This window comes from Clarias gariepinus, chromosome 4 (assembly GCF_024256425.1).
Source record: "Clarias gariepinus isolate MV-2021 ecotype Netherlands chromosome 4, CGAR_prim_01v2, whole genome shotgun sequence".
Classification (NCBI taxonomy): Eukaryota; Metazoa; Chordata; class Actinopteri; order Siluriformes; family Clariidae; genus Clarias; species Clarias gariepinus.
Window position 1 is genome coordinate 15953107 of NC_071103.1, and position 20219 is coordinate 15973325.

General features: G+C 38.8%; 1 protein-coding gene across 1 annotated transcript in view; it reads left to right on the forward strand.

The window, feature by feature from the left end:
- The first annotated feature begins 644 nt into the window (after positions 1-644).
- ankrd28b (ankyrin repeat domain 28b) overlaps positions 645-20219 on the forward strand; it is a 28521-nt gene continuing 8946 nt past the window's right edge. Inside the window, exons 1-17 of the mRNA XM_053494541.1 lie at positions 645-824; positions 11873-11956; positions 12321-12399; positions 12565-12635; positions 12756-12956; positions 13090-13177; positions 13321-13463; positions 13770-13982; positions 14162-14240; positions 15511-15625; positions 17647-17729; positions 18518-18581; positions 18692-18760; positions 19064-19204; positions 19322-19433; positions 19527-19553; positions 19651-19725. Coding sequence (XP_053350516.1) covers positions 798-824; positions 11873-11956; positions 12321-12399; positions 12565-12635; positions 12756-12956; positions 13090-13177; positions 13321-13463; positions 13770-13982; positions 14162-14240; positions 15511-15625; positions 17647-17729; positions 18518-18581; positions 18692-18760; positions 19064-19204; positions 19322-19433; positions 19527-19553; positions 19651-19725 — 1671 coding nt within the window. The 5' untranslated portion in view covers positions 645-797. The remainder of the gene's footprint in view (positions 825-11872; positions 11957-12320; positions 12400-12564; positions 12636-12755; positions 12957-13089; positions 13178-13320; positions 13464-13769; positions 13983-14161; positions 14241-15510; positions 15626-17646; positions 17730-18517; positions 18582-18691; positions 18761-19063; positions 19205-19321; positions 19434-19526; positions 19554-19650; positions 19726-20219) is intronic.

Here is a 20219-nt window from a genome sequence, read left to right on the forward strand (position 1 = left end):
AATTAAATAATTTCGAATGATTTATGCATTATGTATTTTATCTAGTTATAGTAAATGCATAAGGGCACATTATATTAACACTTTAAATTGAATTGAATGTGTATTTGACGGTACCAACACAGAGACACAGAAAGATACAGTTCATCATCCTTTTTTTCCCTGAGGATGTCTTCTTACAATGACTTGATTGTGTGTGTTGCTGTTGAATAAGTGTGTGTTTGTGTGTCTCAATTTCCTTTTTGTTGTTGTTGACAGAGTGTAGTTGAATGGCATTAAAATGTGATAGTGGTATATACTTATACTAAAGATAATCTTGAAGAAAAGAAAAATTAAACATTAAATCATAAATGTAATTAATCCATATATATACTGCTTGGGAAGTTCATTTTTTATATCAACAGTGTCAATTATATTATTAAGAATAAAAGAAAAACAAGAAAAATAAAACAGACACATCTGGGCATTACACAGGACACACGTTTCGTAACTCTACTCCACATTGTAAATGCCTCCACATTTTGACTGACCCGAGCTTTTAAGAAGAGCGAAGCTATTTCTAACCAATCAAACGCCCCCTTAGTCCAATCATAGTGTCTGTCTAGCCAATCAACGCTCGCGTTTTTGCTGCGCCGTAGTGGCGGTAATGTTATGGAGTTTCCTTACCCCTGTGCTTTAGTAGCTAACTAGAGGAAATGTCTGACCTGTTGGAAGTTTTAAAGTTACGCGGATAACTACAGTCCTCATTGAGGGGTTGGACAAAGAAGATATTATTTTCCCGAGAGCCTTAGTGACGGAAAATGGTGGTTCTCAAAATTAGAGACCAGGTGAGTGATGCCTGAAATACTTAGCCAGCTACAAACCAGCCTAGCTTACCTCCAAACCAGCGCTAGCTGGAAGCATAGCATTCTAACCAGTTAGCAGTCAAGCTGTTCATTCTGTAACTTTGGCCTGTGAGTGGTTTATCACTTTTGCTTATCGTATAAAACTTTATGGAGCGGTATAACCGTGGAACGCTGTATGATGTGACTGAGCTGTGAGCTAGCTCATGCGCTAATGTGGCTAAGTTAGCGTGCTTCATGGAGTATTGGGTCGCCCCCAGCTGTGCTAGCTCTACTCAGCTAGCTTGGCTAATTTCTTACGCAAGCCACGATGGTACCCTAACAGGTCACGAGGAAAAGTCTAGTGATACAATTAATAGTTGGGTCACGTAGTAGTGATGCGTGATATATAATTTACTTTATAGGTGAGCTCTAGGTTTGTTCAGTATACTCCATTCAGGATTGGACGTCTGATCTGTCAAAGTAACATTAGCCTTACTCTTCTGTTCAGCTCTTTAACACCAGCCATGTCGAGCTCAAGCTCAGCAGTGAGATTCTCTCTTTCATGTGGACAGTCAGGAGCTGGGTGGATCCCGGATCTCAGCTTCGATCCTTTTCAACTTTGATTTTTCCTCACACGATTTCAGCTAACATTTAATATCTGATCTGTAACTTTCTAATTACTCAGAGCTGAATATGCACTCAGGGACAGTTCATAATGAACATTCAGGTCCACTTTCTACGTAGGCAGGTGGGATCCTACACAACCTGTGGCTGTACACACTTTTATCAACTCCCTTCTACCTGATCCAGCTTATGTATCAGGCATAGAAGTGATGTTAAAGTGCGTAAAACCCCAGTGTCATTGCTTGCTTTTGGGAGTGTTCAACTTTAAACATTTACATTGATGAGTAACTAAACTAAAAGTATCATGGTTCTACATGACTTGGAGGTAGTCGAGTGTATTAGGATATACAGAGTGTTCTAGGGAGTCACAGATGGACATTGAAGAAATGAGAACAATACAGACATCCAGTATCATTGAGGATGGATAGGTAGATAACTTTATTAATCGTAAATTGTAACGTTACAGCAGCCGGTTCACAGATTATAACACAACACAAGCGAAGGTGTAGAAGAATATTACAAATAGGTTAAAATCACATTGAAAAAGACGGTCGATTTACAGGAAAAACAAAAATCTTATAGTACACTGTTTACAATAGCACAGTCAGGTGGGAATCTGAAAACTGCACATTAACGTGGGAAAAACATTGCAAAATAATAAGAATATACTACATGATGATTGACAGTAACGCAGGGGCAGGCTTGTAGATATGATTGCACACATTATAGGTGAGAAAGGAATCACCAGGGATACAATTTTTCAATATTTTTCTTTTTTCCCCACTATCTCTACTATACTGCATATAGTGAGTAGACACAGGATAATGTCAGAGCTTATCCGAGTTATTAGTGCAATCCTAAACTACCAGTTTGTGTATACAGATTACATATACTGTATGTGTATTATACAATGGATTACCTGCCAGCACTAAAGTGGTCTACTACACTACCAGTCAAAGGTTTGGGCACGCCTTATAATTCCATGGTCTTTACTGATTATTTTTTATAGAGAAAAATATGCTCCATTAATCTCCATTGAACAGTTGTTATTGAGATGCATCTGCTAATTATGCTCTGTAAAGCGTTCATAACGGCTCTAATCTAAGATGCCGTTAATTTGTAGTTTTTGAGGCTGGTAACTCTAAATGAACTACATACTTGTATAAAGACTTTAATATAATTAATATAATTAATAAATTAATAATAATAAAAAATATGAAATTGCAGCTCAACCCTTGATGTGCAATTGTATTTATGATAAAGTGACAGCAGTGCAAATATTAGTACTTGTATGATGAAAAAAAAACAGCATAAAAGTGGCAAGTGACTAGTTCTAAGCATAGCATAATATGTAATCCTGAGGGTAAGTGAGCAGACCCTGAATCTACGAGATGGGAGAGTTATGCAGGCAACATCATAATATATGTAGCAGAAGAGCCTTAGGCCTAGATCTTTCAGTCTACGTTCACATGCTTTTGTAGAGAGGTGTTTAAAAAACTGACTGGCTCTCGGTACAAAGGATTTCCTGAATAAAAAAATTAACAGTTTAAGTCAAACACTGTGACTAATCTTGACATTGGGTAGGCTAATCCTGCATCTGTGAGAACATGCAAAATGGGAAACTGACTGCTCATTTTACTGATATGAAACAAATTTGCAAGAACATTATAATGCCTTGTTCACTCATATCAATCCGACATCATCTGGCACTACTTCCTTTACTACTAACAGTAATCCAGCAGCAAAACAATGTCTGACTGATACTGGTAGTCCTTTGTGAATATTCCACTGGGATTAATTAAGCTATCCATCCATTTATTTATTGGTCTTTCCGTTGATGGGTGCCATAGACAGGGCTGACAGACGGTTCATTGTTACAGCAATGGAGCTATAGTGAGCATCAGTAACTATATTTCAGCAAATTAGCATGCTCTCCTATTTTAAATACACCTACTGTAATAAGATGGCCAACAGGACAGGTTTATCTATATATAAAACGGCAACTTGTGTGTGTGTGTGTATAGATGGTCAACATTTTAATTTATAGAACATACTTTCACATATTAAAATGTAATTACATAAATTAAATGTTAACATGATTTCAGTTTAGTATTCAGTGAAATAAGGAAATCTTACACACACAGTTCAAAAGCCTCGGCTAGTTTAATGTTCACATCAAACATCAGAATGTGGAAATAAATGTGACGTCATTGACTTTGTGACCACGGCATGGTCGTTGGTGCCCGGCAGGCTTGTTTGTGTATTTCAGGAATTCCTGGGAAACAACAGTCTCTATAGTTTACATGAAACAGGGTCCAATCAGAGTGAGAAATGCTTGTTGATGGTAAAGGTCACAGTAAAGTGAATAAGCTGATTTGAATTTACAGTAAAGCTACATTAAGTCAGCTGACCACTGTTTACAACCATGGTGAGCAGAAACACATTTTTGAATAAAGAAACCAAGGCCCCAAGGGACACATCTCACTGAAACTGGACGGTTAAAGATTGGAAAAACACAAGGTAGCTTAGGTGCCCAGTTCAGTGTATGCACTGTATGCACTGTCACCAACAACTGTGTCAAAGTCATGGAGATCACACTTTTCCCATTGTGATGGTTGGTTTGAACATTAAGTAAAGCTCTTAAAGCGTATCTGAGTGATTTTGTGCATTGAGCTGATAAAAAAAAAAATTACATCTATACTTGGCATCAACTTAACATTTGTTTTTGTTTTTTTTTTTAAATAAATTTTTTACCATCCCTTTTGCTTCCTCAGATCTTGACAAATAATTGTGTAGTTGTTTCTTTGCTTTCACTTGCAAAGGTTAAAAAATGTGATAGTGAAGTGGACGAACTAGATATCTAAGTGTATCAAAGCCTGGTGTTGTTTGTGTGCACACGTGTTTGCACCAGACAGGGTACAATGACAGCCTGAAGAGCCACTGAAGTACCTTCACCATGGTGATACTTATAGCTAGTGGAGCTCCTCCAGGGAGACAGAAACGTGATCAGCGCTTTTAAAAAGGCACCGAAAATCTCCTCTGCACGTAGGAGGGTTGGGGCTTGCGTGTGACAAAACCCTACTTTGTTTCAGCTTAGCACTGGCAGCCTGCACTAATGGAGTCTTTTTAAACATGTGCTGATCTCAGCTAGAGCTTTGGCTACATCTTCAGCTCAATCCTAACAACCAGGACTGGCATGAACGGCGTTTAGCTCACTAATAAGAAGGCCTTTGTATGGTGTTAAATGTAGCATTTCTCTAGAGCTGTTTGCACTTGGTTATCATTGACATTCAGCTTAACTTAACCTGATTTTTGTAAGTGTGGTCACTCAAATTGTCAATGTTATCAATATAAACACATATGACTAAAAATTTGTGGACACCTCACCATCACACCCATATATAATTGTTCCGTAAAATTGTTGCCACAAACTTGCATGTGAAATTATAATTTCCCTTTACTGGAACTATGCAGTCCAAACCTGTTCCAGCACAATAGCCCTGTGTACCTGTGTACAAAGCAATACCCTATATGTAAGTATGTGTATATGACACACACACATACACAAGGTTTGCCAAACTTGGAGTGAATGAACTTGAGTGACCTGCACAGATAACTAAGCTGATCCCCACTGAACACATTTGGATTGAGTTGCAATACCAACTGCACTCCAGACTTCCTTGCCAAGGGGCAACCTCCGGTTCTGAAAAAGGAAGCCAACTCAGAGCTGCCAAAACATGCAGCTCCTCAAATGTCCAGTGGGGTCTGCCTCCCCACAGAGCCCCATGTTAAAATGGCCAACTTTACAACAGTAATAAACTTGTTTACAGCCTGATACAAAAAAAAAACATTTTGGTTTGAATCGCTAGATGTTCTGTTCATGACAACTGTATGTGGAGGTGAATTTTTATGTAAATGATCTAATTATATATTATACAGTAATGTAACACATGATTAGGCTCATGGCCAATTTGTGAGAGAGCTGCATTTTGAATATCAGACCGCTAGTTGTCTGCTAACCAGATAACTGAAATCATTGTAGTTTAACGTACCACAAAAAAGTAGGAGTCGATACGGGACGATATATGGAGTATGACTGATACTCAATCAACTGCGTTGGATATAAATACTGTAAACATAGCCACCATAGCATTTTAGCCAAACTTAAGCTAAGCTCACTAGATTGTGGATGATAACTGACATATGTAGGCGGTTTTCAGACAACAGCCAGGCTCCGTTCATTCTGCCCACTTGTAGATTGACCAAAGGTTAGACAGTGTCCTCTCCACCTTTTGAAGAATTTGAGTTTCAGGCCCGCTTATCAGAACAAAAATTGACGACCTAGGGTCTGTCCAGTTCTTTTTACACACGAACTTGTAGCTGAATGAACACAAGTTGCAGCCTTTAAATATCTGCCTAGAAGAGTATAGCAAAGCACGACTAAACCTGGACTGGGCTGTTCAGCAAGCACATATGAGTGTGATGGTTAGGTATCTTCAAACTCCTGGGTACACAGTGTATACAGTTACTTATTCTTTCTATAGCTTTAGAATATTAATGAAGGCAATAACACTATATTAAATGTGGATTTATTCAATAGTCCCAAACAAAGGGTTAAATATGGCAAGACTATTTTATATAAAAAAATAGACATGCATATCATAAAAAAAGACATGCAGGTTAGGCTAATTGGCGTTCCCAAATTGCCCATAGAGTGTGAGTGAGTGTATGTGTGCGTTCCCTGCGATGTATTAGCTCCCAGTCCAGGGTGTACCCCATCTCATGCCCTAAGCCTCCTGGGATAGGCTCCATCCTGCATTATCCTGCATTTAGGGTCTTCCCCTGTGACCCTGAATGCAGGATAAAGCGGTATAGAAGATGAGTGAGTGAGTGAGATAAATAGACTTTATTGATCCCTAAGTAAATTCCAGTTAGCAAACAAGATGGTAACACAACAGTATGGCACAATATGCTGTAGTTTAACTGGAATTCCAGATTATGTAAACATGTATGTAGTATGAAGCTTTATATAGTCTCATCTTCTTAACCAGCTTCCTGATGAGGCTGTTTTTTTTTTTATCTTTCCAAACAGGCAGAGCTCCAGTTACTCCTAAATTACTTTTCTGGACATTATTTAATTAGTTTCATTTAATTAAAGACTACTTAAATAGATTGGGCTAAAAACTGAATCTGTACATACATGAGTGTTCACGTCCCTATGTATGCCAAAAGATGGAAATGTGACAGACGGAGGCAATAAGGTCTCTGGGATTGATTATCTCTCTGCAACAAATCCTCCTGTTCCTCTTACTTTTAGGCCCTTATAGGATCTGATACACTCTAGTGACATTTTTTAGTTTAGGACAATGAATGCTATGAGTGTATAGCAGATTTAATGTCAATACTAACAATGAAATCCTAAAAGTGAAAACCGCTGAAAGCAAGCCGTGGTAGGTTTAATCTTAGTGGCCAGTGAGTCGTTTGCCTTCAGAGATAAGCTTTAGCAGAATCCTTTCTCATTAATGGCAATTTGCTGTAAACCAGCTTTTTGTTTAAGTCATCTATAGACTGTGTGCGGAAATCCTGTTCAACAAGCTCTTTAAATAGTCTGGTTTTGCAAGGAAAAAAAAGAGCTTGTTTGTGTTTTCCCTTGTGTGAGTGAAAGCTGGTATTTCCACTTTACAGGGTGCCGATGCTTCAGCCCTGTGTTGTTCATTTATGTTTTTATCAGAACATGCTTAATACATTTTGTGTATTGAACAATTACTGTGTTCTGCAATTTAATTTTGGCAAACAGCTGACCTTACCCATGACTTTAGGCCAGACTGGGGACATGACACCAGAACACAAATGAAGGAAGATCTGTTTGTTCACAGGTACGGTGTTGCTTCCCTGATAGAATTGTACAGAGCTTTCAAACTGGGACTTGATAAAATGAAGCCATAAAGCGAATGACCTTTAAAGATGACTTTAAGCACAGCATGGTGTTGACACTCTTAGCCACAGTAAAACATGTGTTGCAAATAATTTAAAGGAGTCCATACCCACTCATTCCTCTGAACAGACGGTGAGCGGAACGCCTGATCCCTGAAAATGGACAGATAGCTTGTCTTCATCTTGCAGATTGGTCTGTGGGACAAACTGTACTCATTCTTAAACACCACTTGCACATTACAGGAACTCAGCTGGGCATTATTGCCATATCCCCCATACAGCCCTGACCTTGTTCCAGGAAATTTCCTCATGTCTGGGGCATTAAAGGAGTTCCTGGGTAGCCGATGTTTTATAAATGTAACAGACAGTCCGATCAATTGAGAACGTACTACCCCAAGCACTACTGAAACACTAGGATAATTGCATTTAGTGTAGCAGGGGATCATATAGAGAAATAAAGTAGTTTTTACTTTCATATCTGTGTTCTGTTGTTTTCCACCATCAAAAGTCATGGTTTGACTTGCCCCTCGTAGTAATAATAAAAACAGGCTCTTGTGTAAGCACTGTCAGAGTGCATATTTGCAATGGCTTTGCAAACAGGCTTGTTTACTGTTAAATATTAGCATCAGTTTTGTTGGTTTGATCCTGCTGTTTCTTCCCACATGTCAACACTGGAGTTAATTATTAATCCCATCCAAATCCGTTTGTTAATGTTAACGTAATGTTCCACAGTAAACAAAAAGCAGATCCACAAACAGGGAGGCTTGTCTAATACTATGATCTAAAAATGAAAGACTTTGAGAACAATGGTCAGGAAGTGAACAACAAAGCGAGGCAGTGCATAAGCAGTTATGTCCAGTCTAAAACGGTTAATCCCTCCATTCTGTATTGAGGTTTATAGTTTTCTTATTGTACTCATTCATGTTTTAAGCGGATTAACAAAGCTGTATTATGCAGCCCGTTTAGAAAAGCAGGTTTTGCTGACATTATCACAGCTCTGTTGGACCTGTGTACCCGAGTACTCATCCAAGCACTCGCGCCACCAGTGTGCTGCGTCAGAGCTGCGTTTGCAGAAGTTGGCTGACTATACAACATGCTTCTGTGATAAATAAGAAGTTGTTGGCAGGAACGGCTATTGTTCTTTCTGCCAGGACCACTTAGGCTAGCGCCTCATAATTACTGTATAGATTTTCTGGACTGTTTCAGATGAGCTTGTTGACATTCAACGTTAAAGCTGCGCTAGGGTTTCTCTCAGATTTGAAATCTATCCAGGAGTGCTAAGTGGGAATGAATATAACTAATAAATATGCAGCAGTAAACATGTAAGACTGCAGTACCTTAGCTAGAATGTGGACTGTTAACTCTTTCACTTTTATTTCCTCACCTACTCATCTCTTTACATCCATAGCTATTGGAGTTACTCATTTAGGGTCATTCACACTCATTCAAACCCAGGTGCAGTTTATGCGCATCGTTCACATTAGGCACGATTGATTTGTCTTATTAACTTTTATTAACGATTATTGCTTATTAACAATTGCTCCCACTCCCCATCATGCAGTACGCATCCACTTGGTTTGTGCGTCACCATTAAACACGCGAGAAAAAGGAAACAGTTAACTTAACCTTCATACTATGCCGAATATTATTGAAGTCTCAGGGGGAAAAAATGTCAAGAGGAACGCTCTCGCACGCCTTTCTATGATATCAGCTATGGCTGTGTAGGTCAAAGGATGAAATTGGCACATGCTATATACACAGATTTCGGAGATTGCACTGATGAGGTCACGTCTAAACAGCGGCCCACTCTCGTGTTCAGGTACGATTGGCTTCCGTATCTGATTCAGTTTGTGCCCAAAACCACCTGTTTATGCGGACCCGGGCATGGTTCCTGAGTCTGGAACGGCTGTGTTCTCATTGATCTAAATGAACCAGACTAACAGGGAGAACATGCTAAAAGAAAAATAGTGTCTGAGTAAGGTTCCTGTATCAAACTGACCACAGTGCTGTGTTTGCACTGGTGCAAGCAGAAATCACACAGGATATTATCTCTCTGAAAATGTAAACATAAGTTCATGTTTCCTTGGAAATCTTGTCTCATGTAGGAGCAAAGAACGCTGATTGAAACAGAAGTGCAAAGGAGCATTTAAAGATCAATGATAAGAAATCTATATTGATTAGCATTATGTTTGTCACATTAGCAGTTACGCTCTTCCCGCTGTGTTCTTCCCATTGGCTGGGAATATAAAGATACTCAACAACTATTTAAACACATCAGTTCAGTAGATACAGTCATGTTCAAAAGTTAGTGCCCCTTCTTTTAATTCTATATTTTTTGTATATTATTTTTCCTGCCGTTTTTATTTAACAAATGAAACAATGTGGGCAATACCGAGTACTCCCTTACTGCTTAACTTGATTTTTCCCTGATAATCCTCATAAAGAACACAATCACAAGTTGAACTTGGCTCTAGTCATATTGTACTTCAGTAGTATTGGTCTTTTGATAGGGAAGGCAAGGGAGTATGGCTGTAAAGGACAAAAAAAATTTTTACATGTAATTTTACATAATTCAACCAGTGACTTTCTTCACCTCAAAACATCTTCAGGTTTTTTCCTTTTATTGCAGTTTTTATTTTATTACACTCCAAATAAATAGGAGGACTGGGATCACACAATATATCACGATACTTAGTCGGTAATTTGATTTATTTTGCGATCTTGTGTACCTAGTTTCTAAATATCCAGATTTTTTTTCTTTTTTTGTTACAGTTCTGAACTAAATTAGCAAATAATTTGCTGTATCTCCTGAAATGTGTGAATAGTTTAGAGCCGCCACCTTCCAGGTTATCGCAGGGTGATGACATTTTACCACATAAAGGCAATCCTATATATAAATAATAACTATAATTAATATTTTATATATAAACTTTATAACTCTTTTGGAGCCAGTTTGCCGATTCATGTATTGCCAGATGTAATGTGACTAAATCGATTTTCCCATCTCTAATAAATACTGTTTTAAATAAATCGGAATCAGAGTTTATTGCCAAGTATGCTTGCACGTAAAAGGAATTTGTTTTAGTGACAGAACTCCAGATCTTCGTGCATCGCTAACTCAGTTAGCTGGATTTGATTGTTTTGGATTTGTCCTGATCTCAGATTGTTTCGTTCTTCGATGCGCTTCTCGCATTTGCTGTCTTAGCAACATGTCCGTAAGCTTGAACCAGCTCGGTAGCAGGTTTATTTCATGTAAACAGAATTTGGGCTGCGCTCCTGCCGGGTTATGATTGGTTAAAATGGCGAGGTCACATCTGATTAGTTAAGGAGCACGACTGACGTGCACTGACTCACGTAGAAAAAGAAAAGTATCTTGCATATATACTAATATATAATCGCTATCAAATATTATATTAGAACATAAATTCATAGGTTTATTAATATCAAATATTATATTATAATTATGATAAACCCTAGGCACGTGACAGCCATCAAGACCATTAATACAAATTCTTGTATAATGTTTATTTTGTAACACATTTATTTTTTAGGGGTTTGTCATGCATATGCAAATAAATAATTATATATAATAAAAATAAATATTTTTTATAATGATAAATTGGTTAAAACTAATTTTATTATAACAAACAGTATAAAAGTATACATATTGTATTTGAAAAATAATATAAAAAAATTTTTATTGTCTCATGTAATTTGTAAACCATTAACCTATGAATTTATGTTCTAATATAATATTTGAAAGCAATTATGTAGGGGGGCATTTCAGTCCATAACACAAAAAAAACATGCTTTTTTGCCATTTCTTCAACCAATCAAAGGGGTTGTGATCAGTGTTTCTACTGTCGATGCATATCACCTTTTAAACCAACGCACGAACCCGCAATAATCCTAGACAACTCAATCCAGCTATACTAATCGTCAACAACAGGTGTGCTCGAAGAACCAGCTTAATTCTTGGCACGATGATCTCATCTTAGATGTGTCGATTCATCTCGGATGTGTCAAGCCACGTACGAAGAACGGACCCCAGAACAATGACAAGACAAAACAAAACGACAAAAAAAAAAAAAAAAAAAGTTAACACCACATGGAGTTGGATTTTATTTTTTTTTTTTTTAAGGAAAAGGTTAACACCAAATAGAGTGGGGTGTGGGATTTTATTAAATAAGTTAAATAAATATCTGTGGTATTGCACACAATATTGCACATATATTTATGTATGTAATGGTAAATAAACCAAATGCCAAATGCACCACCATCTGTCTTTTAGCAAAAATGCCCAGTCATGCGAAGGAGTTTGCAAATTGTTTGCTTTTTTTGTTTTTAATGTGGCTTTAGAGTCACTGATTTTTTTTAATTATTTTTTTTTATGTGTTAAGCATATTGTAATGTTTGCAGAAAATATAATCTACAAAATCTTTAAAAGTTTTTTTTTTTTTTTTTTACTTGCTAATTACTTTCTCTCATTTCAGCCTCCCCTGCTTAAAGCTATTTTCAACGTTGACCCCGATGAGGTACGGTCGCTCATATTCAAGAAGGAGGATGTAAATGTGCAGGTAAGGTTTTGATCAAGCATCCTTTGTGCCTAATTATGAACTGAAATTACAATTCTTAGATTAGAGAATTATTTATGGACTATATGGAATGTGAACTGAAAAATAACGAACAAGCCGTGCATTAAAAACAAACCTTCAAATACATTGAGCACTGAGCATTGAAAATCTTCAAAATTAAACATTGTAAGGATATTTCTTTACAAAACTTGATTAATAAATAACTAGACCAAAAGAGAATCTCATTTTTTACTATTAGTACATTTTAAATATCTTTGTTTAACTGTTTCATTCAAAATGTGTTCCTTCTAATAAAGATTTTTTATGACTTTTTTTTATTTTATTTTATTTATCCTCTATACTGTAGGATAATGAGAAAAGGACTCCACTTCATGCTGCTGCCTATCTAGGAGATTCTGAAATCATAGAGCTCCTGATTTTATCAGGTAAATGCAACATAACTACACTCTGTTGAAGAAAGTACAAGCAATGTTTCTCTGTAGTGTGTTTTCTTTTTTTTTTTTTTTTTTTCTTTCTTATCCATGTCTCATTAATTACCATACGTTTTCTTTGAGTTTTCTTTGCTCAGTGGTGACATTGTCTTTCTGTAGGGGCGAGAGTAAATGCCAAAGACAATAAGTGGTTGACTCCTCTGCATCGAGCAGTAGCCTCATGCAGTGAGGTAATGCCTTTTGAAAATTTTCCTTCACAGTTTCTAAACATTGTGTTGTGCTTATAGTGCAAACTGTACCTTCTTTAATTAAGGCAAGTTGTCGTGTGTTTCTCCGCATCCTCTCTGCAGGAGGCGGTGCAGGTGCTTTTGAAGCACTCTGCTGACGTAAATGCACGGGATAAGAACTGGCAGACGCCACTGCATGTCGCCGCGGCTAACAAAGCAGTGCGCTGTGCTGAGGCTCTGGTGCCTTTGCTGAGTAATGTGAACGTGTCGGACCGGGCAGGCCGCACAGCGCTGCACCATGCTGCCTTTAGCGGCCACCTTGAGGTCAGTGTGCACTTGCCTTCATAAATTTCCTCCCATCCCCCCCCCCCCCCCCCCACCCCCCCGCCCATTCGGACATTTTGACTGCATGTGCTGTAATTACAGTATAGATAATGGAGTATACCCTTGTTTTCAGATGGTAAGATTACTGCTTTCCAGAGGAGCGAACATTAATGCGTTTGATAAAAAGGACCGGCGGGCAATCCACTGGGCCGCATACATGGGTAAGAGTTTTTTTTGGTCTTTTCTTACAACTTCTTTTCTTGACCCTGCATATAGTTATCTTGTTTTAGTGTATGTAATTTGTAAGTCTCAGGTGTGCACTGTGACACTGTGTCTCTTCCTGTGTCTAATGTTCTTCTCTCAGGTCATTTGGAGGTGGTGAAGCTGTTGGTGTCTCACGGTGCTGAGGTGACATGTAAAGATAAGAAGGCCTACACACCTCTGCATGCAGCAGCCTCTAGTGGGATGATCAACGTGGTCAAATATCTGTTAGACCTGGGGGTGGATGTGAGTTTCATGATAATGGCTTATGACTTACAATAAAATTAAATGCTTAGCATGAAAAAGGCATTAAAATATAAAGGTTGGTGTTAATAAGAGCAACAGCTGGAAATTCAAGGTTTGACATTAGAGAACTGTTGTCTGCTTGTTTGAGTTAACCTATCAACTTTATAACATTTTAAAAAGCAACCACCTTAAATAAATATTTGGGACGGCACTAGTTTTATTTATATTAGTAGGTTGTTAAGTCTTTCTAAGGTAAGCTTTATAGTTATTTTTGTTGAATGTTCTGAGTGACTGTGCTCTCTGTAGATAAATGAGCCAAATGCCTACGGTAACACGCCGCTTCACGTAGCCTGCTATAACGGTCAGGATGTGGTGGTGAACGAGCTGATAGAATGTGGGGCTAACGTCAACCAGGTGAACGAGAAGGGTTTCGCACCTCTGCACTTCACTGCTGCCTCAAGGCACGGTGCGTTGTGTCTTGAGCTGCTCGTAGGGAATGGAGCAGATGTCAACATCAAGGTCAGAGGCTTGCACAGACTTCATTTTTCTGATCACATGCATGCCAAAGCCTGTCTTACTGCACTCTGTAATTTTCTTTACACGGTCTGATCACATGGAATCAGTATAAGAGAATTTTAGTTTTGTCTAACTTTTTCACATTTTTTCTTATTTTTTAATAAATTTATTTAATCTTTTAGAGCAAAGATGGGAAAACTCCGTTGCATATGACTGCAATTCATGGGAGATTCTCCCGATCGCAAGCAATCATTCAAAACGGTGGGTAGTGATCTGTATAATGTTTTATCTGTATGTCTTTTGTCTTTGACTCACTTTTTAAACAGCCTGAATAAGGCTTGGGTTTTATTTTACAGTTAAGAATTGGGTTTAAAATCAATTGTAATTATTTTCACACACAAAAAAATAATTATATACAAGACAAAAAGTCAGACTCTGTGGTTTATTGTATTTCTAGATTATCAAAACATGACGTTCTGCCATCAGACACACAAGCTTGGTAATTTCGAACGTTGCCAAAAATCACACCTTGTATTTGTATACTTACTATCCAGTCTATTAGGAAACACTTGTAAACTTGTACATTCATGCAGTTAATTAGCCAACCATGTGACACCTGATAATTCAGATACATGTCACGAGCTTTTGTCAACATTTACATTGAACCTCATTATTTGGGGGGAAACGGGCCATCTCGGTGACGTTAACCACGACATGCTGGTTTTTCAGACACCATGTTAAGAAACTGTTGATCTCTTGAGATTTTCACACACAACAGTCTCTAGAATTTACACAGAAGCTTCCTGGACCGCCCTTTATGCACAGGGGCATTGACATTCTAGATCATGTTCAGTCCTTTTAGATCTAGTGACAAAAATGCAATGTGACAGCGTACAAGACTTTATAGCAGCAGTTTGGGGAAGACCCACATATAGGTGCGTTTTGCAGATCACACGTCTTACTACAAATTTTTTCCTGGAGAACAGAGCTTAATTTGAGTGCTTGGTTACTATGAGCAAATAAATACTTTTTACATGTTAATTTTTTTTTATTACACATTTTTTTTAATGAAATGCCTTCATTGAATTACACGGTATCAGCTCTGTAAAATAGGCACAGCGCAGGCAACAATAATTTCCTGATATCAGCTTTTTCTTTTTTTATATAATATATATTTTGGTTGGGAAGGACTTGAGAAAACTGTCAGTTTAAGTAAAAGATGTAACCAAACAGCACGGTGGCTTACCGGTTAACACTCTGCCCTCAGTCTAGTTTGATTCGCACTTTAGATCTGTGTGTGTGAAGTTTGCATGTTCTCCTCATGCTTGGTGAGGTTCCTCTCACAGCCCAAAGACATGCAGATTAGGCTTGTTTTGTATGCTTGTGTGTCCTGCAGTGAATTAGCTCCCTCGGGATAGGCTCTGGGTTTCCTCTGATCCTATACAGGATAAGCAGTTTAGTGAGTGAGTGATTGATGGATAACCCTGTCCATTCACAAAGTATTGAGTTTCTCTGGTGGTTTTGTACGCAGGTGCTGAGATAGACTGTGAAGACAAAAATGGCAACACCCCCCTACACATCGCAGCGCGATACGGACATGAGCTCCTCATCAACACACTCATTACCAACGGAGCTGACACATCAAAGTAAGCAGCCTTTAACAAGAGCCTTGGTTATACAACCATTATTTAAATTTGACTGTACATCTATCAAGCACTTTATTATGAACACTACACTCATCATCTGCTTCATTAGGAACACTTGTACACCCGCACCTTCAAAAACTGTGCAAAAACTCATGCGGATACAGGTCAATAGCTTTGGGTAATGTTCATATCAAACATCGGAATGGAGACAAACTATGTAATCTCAGTGATTTTGTTCATGACGAGATTGGTGGTGCCAGAGAGGCTGGTTTAAGTGTTTATATAACTGCTGATCTCCTTGAAGATTCACACGCGCACACACACACACCGGTCTCTAGAGCTTACTCAGAATGATACAATAAAATAAAAAAACCATCCAGTGCACAGCAGTTCTACAGACAGAAATGCCTTGTTAATGAGCAATGTCCATGAGGAATAGTCTGACAGGTCTGAGCTGGCAGAACGGCTACTACAAGCTCATTGCAGTATTCTGAGTAAACTCTAGAGACTCTTTGTGTAAAAATCAGCAGTAAAGGAAATATTTAAATCAGCCAATTTTTTTTATCCATTCTGATTGATCGTTTGGTCTGATTGTGAGCATCACCTGATACTGCTGGCCCATATCTGTAGTATTTTATACACTGCTCTGCTGCCACATGATTGACTGATTAGATAATTGCACTCTTGAGTTAATTTGGCTGCTTCCATGGTTAATTTTGGAAGCCTTATTTACTCAACTTGCCTTTGAAATTTTCCATCAGTGTGGCTACTATTATTACCACTTTTTTATATGGCAAAGTTCATAGCTTGCTCTCCCATGTGTATATTTGACAAAGACAGAACTGCAACCTGTAATTAAATGTTAAATATTATATAATAAATTTATTCCGTGCTATTAAACTTGTTAGCTCATGGTCTTAAGTGTTATTACTCCACTTAGTGCAAACATTATTGTGTTACCCCATAGTTGTAATTACCCCATATTTCTTGTATATGGAATGTATTTGTCTACTGATATTATTAGGAAGAAAAATTACATTTAAATGTATACACTAACTTAGTTTTTTTCTTTCGCCTTGCAATTATTTAACTTAACTATTTTAAATTTTTACAAAAAACTTCCCCCCCCCCACTCACACCCACTCAGTGCAACATGGTGGTACATTATAAACGTATTGTAACCTGTGACAGATTCTCCAGTGACAGGCTGAATTTCAGTCCTCTCTCTGAAAACTGAAAATAACGAGCTCACCTGGCATCGCTGCCTGCCCGTCAGCAGGAATGCGAGGGGGCGGGCCACTAAACATGACATGGCTAGGGTTGAAGGCCTTGGACTTTTTTGCCTTCTGAATAAAAGAAAGAGGTGGTATGTAGTGAGTGCTATTGTGTATGCCCTTTTGGGTTTAAAAGTTAGTGTTGTTTACTGCAGAGCAGCTCGCTGAGGGCCAGCCGCTAATGGACTGTGTTTGCTGCCCAGGCACTTCTGCCTTCAGTTATAGGCTGTTACAGCGATTCAGACGCAGTAAAGATATCGGCTCCCAGGCCTCTAGTTCTGGACGACTGGCTGTTATACTCTTAGATTTTGGCCTGCCGACACTACCAGACTGAGTCAGCTACGTCAGCTCTTTTGCTTTCAACTTCGGCCTGCTGCCTGTGACTGGTGATTGGCCACTTGGCACTTCAAAGTGGACATGCTGCTGACAAGTTAATGATTGCTGACACTGCCACTTGCTCAATTTCTCAGCCAGCCACTGCCATAGCCCATCAGCTTTGTGACATCCTGCCTGCAGGACACTGCTTCCAACCCACACTTTTCCTTTTTATGCTTAGCATTTATTTATTTATTGATTTGACTTTTTTTATTTCCCTCCCTTCTCCCTCTCTCATAAACCTTCTTATGATTTAATAAAATTCCCATTTTAATGTAAGACCTCACCGTGTGTGTCTATGGTGCTCCCCATGTCAAGCTCTTTACAGACTGGTATGTTGTGTTTTCTTTGTTCTTTCTGCCCTTTTTGTAGGCGTGGTGTCCATGGCATGTTTCCTCTACATTTAGCCGCTCTTAGTGGCTTCTCAGACTGCTGCCGTAAACTGCTGTCCTCTGGTAAGCCATCTCTTCAACACTTGTATACAGTACTTGACTCTGCTTTTAAAAAAAATGGGAAAGAAATGAGGCCTCGTAGGGAGAGAACCACATGATCAATGAGGTTCATGTGGCAGCACTTTTGTATTGTCTAACAGAATGTCTTTTCTCACCAGTGGTTAAATCCACACCAATTTTTGTAATTGATGGCAATGCGGGTTTTACGTTACACAATTACTGATGGATCTATAATTACTGTTCTACCACAGTTAATTCCTCACGTAATATGCATCTCCTTAATATCCCACAATATACTACATATTTAGTATACACTGTTTAAGAAAAATGATTTTTGACTTTGATTTTAGTGCACAATGTGCTGGCCAACTGTGGAATTCATGTGGATTTTTGTAAATCTTTCCTCATGCTCCTACAACCACTATTTCACAGTTTGAGTCCTGGAATATGCCTGTGCCATTAGAGAAGGGAGAAAAGAATCCACTGATGTGATACCCTGGTCATTCAGTACATTCCATTCGGTTGACTTTATTTTATTGCCACATAACATTGCTGAGCCTAAACCTGACCAACAACCAAAGCAACCCTAGGTCATAACACTACCTGTAGAGGCTTGTACAGTGGGCACTATGCATCGCTTCACACGCTTCCCTTCTTACCCTGACTACCCACTGCTCTGGAATAAGGTTAGACCGGACTCATGGGCCACCCCAGCATTGGTTGCACCTACGCAATAAATCTCTCGAGTAGCTTTCTTCGTCAGTGCACTGACACCTCTCTGTCTTTCACAGGCTTTGATATCGACACTCCTGATGATTTCGGAAGGACATGTTTACATGCTGCAGCAGCTGGAGGGTCAGAGCTTTGACTCTTTTTTTTTTTTTTTTTTTTTTTTTCTTTTCTGACTTTAATGAAACCTTTTTGGATCTTGTCTTACTAATTCCAACCTTAATTTAATTCCACAGGAATCTAGACTGCCTCAATCTTCTCCTCAATACAGGGGCAGATTTCAACAAGAAAGACAGTTTTGGGAGGTGAGCTAACGGTCTCATTCTGCCACTGTGGCCTAACAGTCAGGATTATCTGCCAAGCTATATTTTACAGATTTATGTATAGGAAGTGGGTGTGTGGATCACATTGCCTGTCGTGTGCCTCTTCTTTCTGTAAAGGATCTTTTAATTGCTTGCTGTTTGCTCCAGAAAGTCTGTACTCTATTAGAGAAGTCCTAACAGTACAAGAGTGGTCATACTAATGATCCTCATAACTCTTTTTATAATACAGCTATTGATTAAGTCATTGCCTTTACTTTACTTTAAACAATGCTGTGTTTTTCCCAGGACGCCATTGCACTATGCAGCTGCAAACTGTAACTATCAGTGCCTATTCGCTATGGTGGGTTCAGGAGCCAGCGTGAATGACCTGGACAAAAGGGGCTGCACGCCCTTGCACTATGCTGCTGCTTCTGACTCTGATGGAAAGTAAGTGACAAGAAGGACTGGATTTGTTTATTTGCATATAGAAACAGCACTGTGCTTTAACCGCATGTCTTTGTTAACTGCTTTTGTATAAATATAAAACTTGTTTGTTCACCAAAGGTGCCTGGAGTATTTGCTGAGGAACGATGCTAACCCAGGGATCCGAGACAATCAGGGTTATAATGCAGTGCATTACGCATCTGCGTATGGACACCGTCTGTGTCTCGAGCTGGTAAGAACAGCTCTTAAACATCTAAAGCCTGAAAAAGTATAGCCTTTTTTTTAAAATAATAATTGTGTTCTCATTTTGTTTTGTTTCTTTCAGATTGCAAGTGAAACCCCTTTAGATGTGGTGAGTGATGGGTATCAATATTCTGAAGAGATTTCTTGCCAGTTAACTCAGTCCTTTATCTCATTTTAAACTTTGGTCATATTGCATTGTCTGCTAGCTAATGGAGACCTCAGGGACTGACATCCTCAACGACTCTGATGTTCGCGCCCCAGTTAGCCCGCTCCATCTTTCTGTAAGTACATACGTGAGAAGAGCTTACACATACACATACTCACACGCACTCTCACACTCGCTCTCACACACACACACACACACACACACACGCATATGCTCACACACATACTCAGACAGACACACACACACTCACACACACACACATATACTTATACACACACTTGCACATATACTCACTCTCACGAGCACTCTCTCTCTCGCACACTCCCACACCCACCTCACAATTATATTCAGGCAAATTAATGTTTTCCATTCATTAATATTTTACATTAAATATATCGGTTCATTCTGTTCATTAAGGGTGTAATGAAATTTTAGCCAGGGGATCAAGGTGACTCAGCAGTTAGTACTGTGGTCTTACATCTCCAGGGTTAGGGGTTCAAATCTCACCTCGGGTTTACGTGAGTGGAGTTTGCCTGTTCTCCCCGTGCTTGATGGATTTCCTCAGTGTACTCGGGTTTCTCCCGCAGCCCAAAGTCGCCCGTTTCCAAA